This window comes from Episyrphus balteatus, chromosome 3, assembly GCF_945859705.1.
Source record: "Episyrphus balteatus chromosome 3, idEpiBalt1.1, whole genome shotgun sequence".
NCBI lineage: Eukaryota > Metazoa > Arthropoda > Insecta > Diptera > Syrphidae > Episyrphus > Episyrphus balteatus.
The window spans coordinates 101,404,336-101,416,304 of NC_079136.1; the positions used below are offsets into that span (position 1 = coordinate 101,404,336).

The following is an 11,969-nucleotide window of genomic DNA, read 5'->3' on the forward strand; positions in this document are numbered from 1 at the left end:
AACGTCTCACAAAGGCATCCAATGAAAAAATGAACAACAAAAACAAACCAAAAAAAAAACTCTAATGTAATTTTTCCGCACACAATTAATGACCCCCCGGGAATTATTTGTGTGCGAAAAAAAGTTGGAGGCTTTTCAATTTCGCTGGCCGAACAGCGTATTGGAGAACGAAATATTTTTCGTTTAAGATCTCATTTGAAGTGCGCTCTTTTATTCGCCGATGTTAACTATTAATAGTTAACTTTGATCGTTCCTAAATGAGAAAAAAGGTACGAGATGTAACATTGTGACGGCACAACATCGTTCCTAAATGCAATGTTGAAGTGTCAAATAGTTACATTTTGTAACTTTTTCCAACTCAGCTCCTGGACTTGAGTTTCATGTCGTTTTCCCAAATTATGGGAGTGAATCACTCCTTTTTTGTGTAATTTTGGAGTGATTTAACGTTGGCTTTGCATGTGTTTGTACCTAATACTAAATAATAAATAAAATAATAACACAATAGGGGTATTCACGATTCGATGCAAATGGTGTTGTATCGTTGTAAAAGTGCAAAAGTGTAACATTTTCTTAAAATAAAACAACCAAATATACAGAATACAATTTTTTTTTACACTTTTACACTCTTGCTATACCCCAACCCTATTGCAAAAATAAAATACAATGGTGCAAAATTTGTCTATTGTAGTTGTAGTGGTAGAAAACAAAATTTTACATTTTTACACTTTTTTGTTACACCGGATCGTGAATACCCCTAATCTTTTAAATTCACTTTTATTGACTTTTTACAATGCTTCATTGAATTTTTTTTTATAAATAAATATAATTTCCTTAAAAAAAATTAAAACAACCACCCAACAATTTGACAAGGAGTCCATGAAGTCAAATAAAGAATATTGGTAATCACTCCGTTAATCCTTCAAAATTTTGGATTAACGGAAAATTCACTCCTTTTTCAATTTTGGAAATTGAAATCACTCCTTTTGGCAGAGGAGTGATTATATAGCTAGGAGTGACACTTTTTGAATTTTGGAAAACGACATTAGGACTGTTCCATTGGAGGTGGTAGTTTACTACTAGCCCCGTTCCATTGGAGGTGGTAATTTACTCATGAGTAGATCTAGTACTAGAATTAACACATGATCTTCTACTCGAGGAGATATGATATATGAATGTGTAGTTGTTGTACTAGATTTCTACTCACGAGTAAACTACCACCTCCAATGGAACAGGGCTACTAGTAGATGTTTTGGTTAATCTAGTACTATCATCTACTCATGCTCTTCTTCCCGAGTAGATACGATTTGTATTGAATTCGTTGAAAGTGCGTTCCATTGAAAATCAATGGTAAACGCTCGACAAACAATTTTGGTTCTATAAAGCCTTACAGATGCAATTGTTGCTTCTGTAAAGCATTATAGAAGCAAAATTGTGAGTAGGGCTACTAGTAGTACTTTGCCACCTCCCAAAGGAACAGGGCTATTAAATACATGCGCAACTAGTTTGTCTGACATTCGTTTGATCGCAAATAACTGCATGCAAATATTAAAGCACCCATATTTTTCCTTTTCGATCTCATTTGGATTCTAGTTAAAACAAGGCTATTGAAAAAAAAATCGCTTTGTCGACTTCATTGTGGCATAACCTTTAGTTTGTCATACTGGCAATGCTTCTTTTGTGTACTAAAAAAACATCATTATTATAGTACATTTTTTAGTGTCTACCCAAACAAACTTCAAAATTCTGATAACCAAAAAAAAAAATGATGTATTTGATTTGTTGTTCTCAGATACACACAACTTAAAAATATAATGGCATCTGAAAAAGAGAAAACTGAAAAAACTAAAGTTAATAATCAAGTAAAACATGTACCAAAAGATGCCCAAGTTGTTATGTCCATTCTAAAAGAATTAAATGTAACCGACTACGAGCCAAGAGTAATCAATCAGTTGTTGGAATTCACATATCGTAAGTATTCCATGGTTGATGCTATAGGTGTGTTTTTTTGTTTATCTATATAGATTTTGTGCAAAAAAAGACATCGAGATTTTTCAAATCAAAACAATTTACTTGTTAAAAACAACAAAAAACTTTATCTGTATAGATTTTTGAAAAATCCAGATAATTATCCAGATTTTACTTTTTCTCGATAAAAACAGTAGTGCCAAGGTAGTTTAATTGTTGTGTTCATACAGAAATATCTGAAAATATTAACAAAAAAAAAAGCGGAGAAATCGAGGTTTGAAAAAAAATCTCATAGAAAAAAATAATCAAAAATTTAATTGACATGGTTGCATTGAAATGTTAATATCTCGAGATGTACGCAATGCACTTTTCAGATAAAAGTCTTAAATGGATCCTGATAAGATTGTTGAACAGATATGTATATAAAATTACCAAAGTTTTTTCGAAAAATTAGAAATAAAAATAAAAAAGTTTTCACATTTGATTTTTATAAAATCGAAAATAATTCAATATGGCTACCTTCAAACGCTTATAACACAAGAACGACGCAACTAATGTTAATGGTCATGTTCTTAAAATGTAGCTAAGAATATACAGATCATTTTTGGTTTTTTGTGAAAAAAAAATTTTTTGAATCCAACATGGATGCCATGGCCATATGAAAATTTTTGTTTGCATCCAACATGGATGTAATGGCCTTCCCACCAGGGATGAGAATGCTAAGCCCGAAAAGTGAAACATATTGCCCAAAAAAACGAAGTAGATTTTTAAAATATGTAGCAGATAATGAAAAAAAATATACATATAAAACAAAGGAGAATTCCCAAAAATAAATATATATAAAGAAAGCCCAGCACCGATTTAAATGAAGCCTACATGGCTTGAAGGCGTATCACTCGTACATAACAAATATGAACTTTTTTCTCAAAAAGCCATCCCCTTAATTGAATCATTTATTTGCAAAACATGATAAGTCCACTTTTTTCAAAATTCGTTTTTTTGACTAAATTTGTACTCCAAGGACAACCACGTCTGTCTTTAAAATATGAAGTATCTACTCCATCTATATCCGATTTTACAGCTACGCGAAATTATATTATTATATTTTTTTAGTATCAAAAACAGAATAAGTCCCGGACTTATCATCTTTTGAAAATAAACAACAGCTTCTTTTTGTGTAAATGGTATATTAGATTAATGGCTGAAAATCTTAAGTTTAAGCTACCGGACATTGTATTTTATTCTCAAATACAATTGTTTGATAGACTGGGGCTAAAAGCAAAATTGCATATCCATTTAAAAACTAATTTCACATCCGTTTATTTTCAAAGTATGATAAGTCCAAAAGCGTTTTTATTTTTTATCTTTTGAGCTATCGCTCCAAAAATTAAAAACGAAACGGTATTTTGTAGCTAGGCAAGAGTTCTACAGAATATATTTTTTATAAATTTTTCTACGCATATCAAAAGAAAATAGAACGTTTTTTTCTTCTCCTGAAAAATTTAAAATCATGGACTTATCATGTTTTGCAAATAAATGATTCAATTGCTATAATGATTTTTGATTTCAAATTATAAAGTGTTTTTTATTGCAAAACTATTTTCATTCAGGGAAGTCAGATTAACTTGGTCTTAGTCTTAGTTCCATGAGCAAAGATGTGCCATCTGCCATAAAATAACCTAAGATTGTTTTTTAAATGCCGCTGTCTACTTTATTTTATGCAAAATGCATGACCGGACCCACAGCCATTATGTGGAAAAATATTTGATATCTTGGATGGGTCTTTGATTTGGATGTATAAGATGTGAAATTCTTGCAGAGCCTAGTAAGCTAATTCACAAATAAAGTGCACTAACAATACATTTTTTTAAATGACTTTTTCGATTATCAAAAAATGAAACAAGACGACACATCTTAAATGAAATTTTGTTCCTTAGAAAAAATTTGTCAAACGAAGTAGAAATAGGTTGCTACGTAGCAAATACATCAAAATAAATTAATGAAGTAGATCTGCTACATATGAAGTAAATACTCATCTCTGCTTCCCACTTCGGAGTAAAAATAAAAAAAAAACAAAAGAAATATTTTTGACAGACAGCTGCCAAAGTATATGTACAGTGGTGCCAAACCACAGTACACATAATAAGGTAATATATTCCGAACGTTGTCAAAATTTGTTTGTCAAAAATGGGCACCAATCTGTCAGGTCGGCCTTTAATTTTTATATTTCAATCGCAGTTAACAGGAAATTTGTTTTTGTTTTAATTTATAAAATGTCATTTAAAAATATTATAAATTGAAAAATAACAAATTTTCTTCGTGTTTCATCGCGGGAAATGGTAAATAATTGTTTAAAAATTAGTGGTGTGCGTGGTTTATCGGGTTTTGTGCGTTTTTCGTCGGTATTTTAAGCAATTAAGAATTCGGTAGCTGACATTGGTCGCCAAAGTGTCATGTTTTGACAATCTGGCGACCAATGTCATTCCGGAATATATTACCTTTTTACTGTGCCACAGTACACATATTCTTAATTGCTTAAAATACCGACGAAAAACGCACAAAAACCGATAAACCACGCACACCACTAATTTTTAAACAATTATTTATCATTTCCTGCGATGAAACACGAAGAAATTTTTTTATTTTTCAATTTATAATATTTTTAAATGACATTTTATAAATTAAAACAAAAACAAATTTCCTGTTTACTGCGATTGAAATATAAAAATTAAAGGCCGACCTGACAGATTGGTGCCCATTTTTGACAAACAAATTTTGACAACGTTCGGAATATATTACCTTATTATGTGTACTGTGGTACTGTGGTGCCGAACGTTTGCATGGATTTCAAAAATCTCGATGTGGTTTTTTTGCACAGAATCTTTATTGACACTTGGCATCACGGCACCTGGTGGATAGCGACGAAAACCCGAAAGTTATATAGATTATTTTCCGATTTGCCGCTCAATGTAATTTCCATAAGAAAAAAATAAAAAAGTCCTCGAAAAACATTTATTTTACGAATTAATTTTATATGTACGAGTATCAATGTTATGATTGTAAAATGATAATAATATGTGTTTATATCTAAATCAGGTTTAAAATATATCAAAAAGTATAATAATACCTGTGTAATTTGTATTTTAAAAGTGCAAGTGAATCGCCTGAAAACAACAAAAAATACTATAAAAAATATAGAAATTATTAAATTATTCTTTTATTTGTTTTGCTTTTTCACAAATAAATAGTAGGTAAGCATTTTTTTTTTATTTTCAACAATTTTGAAAAAAATTAAACCATATTTTTTGTAGTATTTGTTGTTGTTTTCCTGCGATTTGCTTCCCTTTTTGGAGACAAATTAAATAGGAATTATTATTCTTTTTCATATATTTTAAACCTGATTTAGATATAAACACATATTATTGTCATTTTACAATCATAAAATTGATACTCGTTCATATAAAATTAATTCGTAAAATAAATGTCTTTCGAGGTCGTTTTTGTTTTTTTCTTATGGAAACTACATTGAACTGCAAATCGAAAAAAAATCTATATCATTTTCGGGTTGTCGCTACAAGTGGTAGATGGCGTGGAAAGCTATTTCCCGAGTCACAATTGACACTTGGCATCACGGCACCTGGTGGATAGCGACGAAAACCCGAAAGTTATATAGATTATTTTCCGATTTGCCGCTCAATGTAATTTCCATAAGAAAAAAATAAAAAAGTCCTCGAAAAACATTTATTTTACGAATTAATTTTATATGTACGAGTATCAATGTTATGATTGTAAAATGATAATAATATGTGTTTATATCTAAATCAGGTTTAAAATATATCAAAAAGTATAATAATACCTGTGTAATTTGTATTTTAAAAGTGCAAGTGAATCGCCTGAAAACAACAAAAAATACTATAAAAAATATAGAAATTATTAAATTATTCTTTTATTTGTTTTGCTTTTTCACAAATAAATAGTAGGTAAGCATTTTTTTTTTATTTTCAACAATTTTGAAAAAAATTAAACCATATTTTTTGTAGTATTTGTTGTTGTTTTCCTGCGATTTGCTTCCCTTTTTGGAGACAAATTAAATAGGAATTATTATTCTTTTTCATATATTTTAAACCTGATTTAGATATAAACACATATTATTGTCATTTTACAATCATAAAATTGATACTCGTTCATATAAAATTAATTCGTAAAATAAATGTCTTTCGAGGTCGTTTTTGTTTTTTTCTTATGGAAACTACATTGAACTGCAAATCGAAAAAAAATCTATATCATTTTCGGGTTGTCGCTACAAGTGGTAGATGGCGTGGAAAGCTATTTCCCGAGTCACAATAGATAAACAAAAAAACAGCTATTCCTAACCAAATTTATTCAAGCTGTTTGTGTACTAAAAAAAACATCATTATTCTAGTACATTTTTTAGTGTCTACCCAAACAAACGTCAAAATTCTGACAACCAAAAAAAAAAATTATGTATTTGATTTGTTGTTCTCAGATACACACAAATTAAAAATATAATGGCGTCTGAAAAAGAGAAAACTGAAAAAACTAAAGTTAATAATCAAGTAAAACATGTACCAAAAGATGCCCAAGTTGTTATGTCCATTCTAAAAGAATTAAATGTAACCGACTACGAGCCACGAGTAATTAATCAGTTGTTGGAATTCACCTATCGTAAGTATACACCATGGTTGATGCTATATTCCTAACCAAATTTATTCAACAGCTTCTTTTTTCTTTGTTTCTTCCTTTAAGGCTATGTAACTTGCATTTTAGATGATGCAAAAGTTTTTGCTAACCACGCTCGCAAAAAAACCATTGACTTGGATGATGTGAAACTAGCATCCGAGGTTGTTCTCGACAAAGCATTCACCTGCCCACCACCACGACATGTAAGTTCACAAAATTGGTCTCTAAATAAACTTTTAAAGGTCACTTTTGTGTACACAGGTACTTGCCAAGTTGGCGGAAGTTCGTAATTCAATGCCATTACCTCCCATCAAGCCACACTGCGGCCTGCGCTTACCTCCCGATCGTTATTGCCTCTCAGCTTGCAATTACAAGCTTAGAGCTGCCAGTCAGCCCCGCAAAATGACAAAATCCGCCTTAGAGTCACGGTCAACCATCAAAACTCAAATTAAATCAAGTGCTGGGGGAGGTGGCAAACGACAATCTGCCTTGACACCGAAATCCCAAGTGGTCACTATTCCCAAGCCAGTATTCAAATTCACAACCACCGCCAAAACAATCGCCCTGGAAAAACCTCAACCCGGGACAACAGACTCACAATCAAATGCCGATGTGAAGATGGAAGTCGATAATGAAGCAACCAACGCAACTGCAATCGGTAGCATTGGTGGAGCTGTTAAGCGAGAGCGGGAGGAGGATGATTTTGAGGTTGTGACATAATTAAAAGAAATAAATAGTTTTTTTTATATGTAATAAATTGGACACTGTTTTGACTTTTTATTTGATAATTTTGTAAGTTTTACTTTTGGAGTGCAATTATGACTGCACAACCCAAATCCATGATTTGGAGGTATTCCGAGCCGCCATCCTGAAGGCGGTAAGAGGTCTCACCAAGTTTATCGCAGATAATGGCTTTTTGTTTGTTGGACAAGTCCTTGGATCGAATGATGTGATCATTCAGTTGCTCCATCATCTGGCCGACACTGTATGCCTCGTAGGTCAAACTTCTAACAAAGTCTTCGAGCTTAGAGTAGTTTCCAGAGCGACAAACCTCCAAAAACGAGGATAAGTACTTTTCTGGAATGATCCCAGAGATTTCTAGGAGGTCTTCTGTTGTGATATCTGCAGTTTTTCCTTTCAGATGATAGCAGGATTGGAGAGTTGTAATTGCGCGACGCATATCACCTCCAGATATGTCGACGATCGATCCAAAGGCACTTTCTTCGATTTTGACTCCTTCTATCGTGCAAATATGTCGAAGACGTTCAATTATCTAAAAATAAGTTTTAAAATATTGAATTTCTGACTTGCAAAACTTTGTTAAATTATTTATTTATTACTAATATTAAGAGCAATGTAAAATTACAAATAGGGTAGAGTTACTTAATTCCGGCAGTCTCCAGTAGCCGGCCACCTTTCAGAAACATCGTTATAACTAGTGATTTCATAGGATTTATTCCAAATTTTTGCTCTTATGCTGTGCTTTTAAATGTCTCTCCTAAAGTTAAAATATTCTTGTTAGCCAGTCTTCTTCGAAAAAATAACTTTGTGCTTTATCCAATCGGTAAGTGCTAGTTGTACACAAGTTGTGGATCAGCCGTAGTTCAGGAAATTACCTCGCCGATTTCGGCGGATTAGCTGCGGCTCAACTTCGGTTCAAGTATGGATGTGGCTATTTAAACATATATGAACCTTCAACGAGTCCTAAACCTCAGCTTTACTACCGAATTCAGAAGATAAAAGTCGCTGATCCACGGATTAAATATTTGTACAACTGGCCCTAAGGTTTTTTATATAATTTTACTGCCGAAACCTACTATCGAGTTAATAAGTCTGTTCACTGACGCTGTGCTGGACTGTTCTAGGCAGAAAAGTACAGCTTTTTGCTGTTCATTGAGATTTTTTTTGTGCTGAACTGTTCTAGTTTCCTGTTCATTGACAAAACTAGAACAGTTTAGAACAGGATTTTCTGTTCTTGGTTTTGAGTAAGATCAGGTTAGAACAGACTCGTGAGAAATGTCAAAAGCAAAGGTGTCATTTTTTTCTTTTTGTTTTGATTTAATTGTGCGAATATTTCTCGGGTGCTCGTGGTTTTTCTAACTAAAAACAATTTTTAATTATATTTTTCGCAGTAAAAACTCAAAAAATAAATAAAACTAACGAGAACCGATAAGCAAAAAATTCATATAATTTACAATTTGTTTTTTTTTTTTTTTTATTTTGACAACTGACGTTTAAATGACTGTTCTAACTTGATCTGACGTTTGTAATGTAATGTAATACTTTATTTGGCTCTGATTATGCCATTTCATTTACGTAATTAGACATTGTTAACATATTAATAATTACTACATTTCAAGATTACAATAGCACATACGTTAATACACAATACAGTTTAAAATAATTAAGTGATAAAAGAATTTTATATAACACATTCTCATAACACATTTTTATATAACAGTTTCTCACGAAACTGTGCTGTCCTGTCCTGTTCTGATCTAGAAAAATCCTCGCTGAACAGACTTAATGCTTTGAAATTTTGTTTTTCTTATTAAATATACACTCCTGCTCAAATTTAACGCACATCCTATTAATTTCACAGTAAAGTCCTAATATTACTTTATGTCACAGTATCATGGTTATTTTTTAAAATGAAACAGTAGTGATCTTAAATTCAAGGTATGGAATAAAATGTTTGTGGGGAAGATTTGGGGAGAGAGTCTGTTAACCCGCCAACCTTTTAAAGAAGAGTCATAAATTTTCATTGAGTAAAATCTGCTTTACAACACCTACGGAGCTAGTGAGCCTAGATTTACGTTTAGTACCCAAAGATACTTGACTGACGTCCTCGAAAAGCATCCGGTTGCCGGTTCCAATCACCCCTAGATTTGGTCCAAAGTTTACTCTGATGCACGATAATGCATGCTAGAATGCTTTGAGAATATCTTCAAGATTGACCACACAGAAATTCGGATTTTAATTCAATAGAACATGTTTAGGAAATATTGAAAAGATGCAATCGCGACCGAAATCCACCTCCAAGAAGTCTTGATCAATTGAAAACTGCAGTAAAAGAAGTGTTACAACAAAAATTTCAAAAGTTAATAAGTGGAATGAACACGAAAAGACTACTCCAGGTTGTAATATGCGCTAGAGGAGACAATATTAAGTATTGCATAAAATTATTGGACAGAAATGTCACTTGGTTCTATTAAAAAAAATGTTTCCTTTAAAAACAAAAATTATTTTAATTGTTTCTAAATTCTTAAAAAACAAAATTTTTAATAAAAAACATTCAATTTATTTAAACTTGACCTAATAGCCCTGTTCCATTGGAGGTGGTAGTTTACTCATGAGTAGATCTAGTACTACAAATAACACACGATCTTCTACTCGAGGAGATACGAAAGTGTAGTTGTTATAGTAGATTTCTACTCACGAGTAAACTACCACCTCTAATGGAACAGGGCTAATATAGTCAGTGGCCGGAGATGAGACACTACATTGCCGAAAATAGGAAACAAAGGCAGGATTTAGGAAAATCGGACTTTTTTTGAGAACAATTATTTTTTTTTATATTTGTGGATATATGCCATTTGACGTTTCTGTGCTTTATTTTATGACAAAAAATCCTAGGGGCCGGCTACTACCAAATCTACCCTAATAGATAAATATGAAGGCATTAACAAAAAAGCCATCAGCCTCTTTGTTAACTTACCTTGTCTCTGCCCAAGGATTTGAAGCGAAATTTTGTACAACGCGATGTGATTGGGTCTATTATCCTGGATACGTAATTGCAGACCAAGCAGAATCGTGTACTGCGGCTTTCTTTTTCCATTGTCCGACGTAGAGCTGCTTGCGCAGCATGTGTCATGGAATCAGCCTCATCCAAAATGATAATCTTAAACGGAGGACATGGTTTTCCGTCGGGGCGCACAGCGCTGGCAGTCAGTTGGGCGAAATTCTTGATTTTAGTTCGGACAACATTAATGCCACGTTCATCGGAAGCATTGAGTTCAAGTATTCGTTCTTTGAACATGTCGCCAAAGATTTGGCGAGCTGCTGCAAGGATTGTACTTGTTTTGCCAGTGCCGGGTGGACCGTAGAGCAACATGCTGGGTAGATCGGCTCCCTCGACACATTTTTGGAGGACTGCAACTACTTCACCTTGTTCGACTACTTCATCGACACGTTTGGGACGACTTTGAAAGAGAAACACAAATTTAGCAGAGGAATGAATGATTTAATATGGGCGTTCATGGACTTACTATTTTTCAACCCATGGTGCGGGTGCTTTGCGTTTTTCTGTTTGTCCTGGTCCGTTAGATGAACTGGGTAGATTTGATTCATTTGTAGATTTTTCAAGAGTAGTTTTACCACTTTTTAAGAATGCTTGCATTGTTTAAAAATTAAATAATTACAGGTTAAAATAAAATGTTTTTAATTTCCCGGCTTTTTTATGTTTTTTTTTTTTTTTGTATTTGTTGGTTAACCAAATCAAAACGAATTTGACAGATTGAAGTGAAAGTGAGTGCCGTTATAAAATGATTTCGTTCAGTAAATCATTTTTCAAATTCATAAATAGATATGTTCATATTCATAATGTGTGTTCAACGACGCTGTCCCGGACTGTTCCAGACAGAAAATAACAGCTATTTGCTGTTCATTCAGGTTTTTCTGTTCTGAACTGTTCTAGTTTGCTGTTCTAGACCAGTTTAGAACAGGATTTTCTTTTCTTGCTTTTGAGTAAGAACCAGGCGCGGATCTAGAAATTTGGTTTGGGGGGTCACAGGATTAAAAAAACTTACTTCGAAGATAATAAAAAAAATGGTCAAGTGCTCAAAATATGCTTAATTTTAGCTAACATACAAAATTCTATCCAAAATCTTAGATCAAATGTATTTTCAAGAGGATTTTGTTTGTTTTGGAGCTTAAGTTAAGCTCAATACTCTGCATACCTAAGTAGCCAACTTGATTTATTTCATTAAGAAGTGTTTTTAGAAACATACATACAAAACTAAAAAATTACCATTCAAAATATAGTTGGCATACCATTTGTTGTAGAGTCGGTTGGGGTGAGTGCGCGCACTTTTCACCTTAAGGCAAAATTGTGACGATTCTGTAGGAGATATCAGCATAAAGTTTTTTTTTACATTTGATGAACCTATATTTTGGGAACAAAAAAACACAAAAAATATTAATATTTCATAGGATTCAAAACAAAAACCATATGAAGTCAAAGTGCGCACTCTTGCCCCTAAGTCAGGATAAGATCGCGCAAACTCTTGTGTAAGAGCGCGCAC

The 11,969-nt window shown here is 32.7% G+C and overlaps 2 protein-coding genes across 3 annotated transcripts; one reads left to right on the forward strand and one right to left on the reverse strand.

Annotated features, from left to right (window-relative positions):
- The first annotated feature begins 5,933 nt into the window (after positions 1-5,933).
- On the forward strand, positions 5,934-7,428 carry LOC129913148 (transcription initiation factor TFIID subunit 9). Of its 2 annotated transcripts, XM_055991680.1 has the most exons (4): positions 5,934-5,945; positions 6,473-6,651; positions 6,733-6,869; positions 6,928-7,428. In XM_055991680.1, exons 2-4 carry the CDS (start codon positions 6,495-6,497, stop codon positions 7,384-7,386), a joined length of 753 nt encoding a protein of 250 aa, XP_055847655.1. In that variant the 5' UTR covers positions 5,934-5,945; positions 6,473-6,494; the 3' UTR covers positions 7,387-7,428. The 2 variants fall into 2 exon arrangements, with proteins under 2 accessions (XP_055847655.1, XP_055847654.1); XM_055991679.1 differs by lacking the exon at positions 5,934-5,945 and having other exon boundaries at positions 6,187-6,651.
- A 37-nt stretch (positions 7,429-7,465) lies between these two features.
- LOC129913147 (replication factor C subunit 4) lies at positions 7,466-11,407 on the reverse strand. The gene is made up of 3 exons (XM_055991678.1): positions 10,935-11,407; positions 10,385-10,868; positions 7,466-7,939 (listed from the first exon to the last, which is right to left on the reverse strand). Exons 1-3 carry the CDS (start codon positions 11,063-11,065, stop codon positions 7,466-7,468), a joined length of 1,089 nt encoding a protein of 362 aa, XP_055847653.1. The 5' UTR covers positions 11,066-11,407.
- Between the last annotated feature and the right edge of the window lie 562 nt (positions 11,408-11,969).

What these genes read in the sequence shown, in the direction of transcription:
- LOC129913148 (XM_055991680.1), top strand. Translation starts at nt 6,495, where the DNA reads ATGGCGTCTGAAAAAGAGAAAACTGAAAAAACTAAAGTTAATAATCAA. An exon ending in GTTGTTGGAATTCACCTATC is followed by an intron (nt 6,652 to 6,732) that starts GTAAGTATACAC and finishes TCTTCCTTTAAG; the next exon opens with GCTATGTAACTTGCATTTTA. An exon ending in CCTGCCCACCACCACGACAT is followed by an intron (nt 6,870 to 6,927) that starts GTAAGTTCACAA and finishes TTGTGTACACAG; the next exon opens with GTACTTGCCAAGTTGGCGGA.
- LOC129913147 (XM_055991678.1), bottom strand. Translation starts at nt 11,065, where the DNA reads ATGCAAGCATTCTTAAAAAGTGGTAAAACTACTCTTGAAAAATCTACA. An exon ending in GCACCATGGGTTGAAAAATA is followed by an intron (nt 10,869 to 10,934) that starts GTAAGTCCATGA and finishes TCTCTTTCAAAG; the next exon opens with TCGTCCCAAACGTGTCGATG. An exon ending in AATCCTTGGGCAGAGACAAG is followed by an intron (nt 7,940 to 10,384) that starts GTAAGTTAACAA and finishes ACTTATTTTTAG; the next exon opens with ATAATTGAACGTCTTCGACA.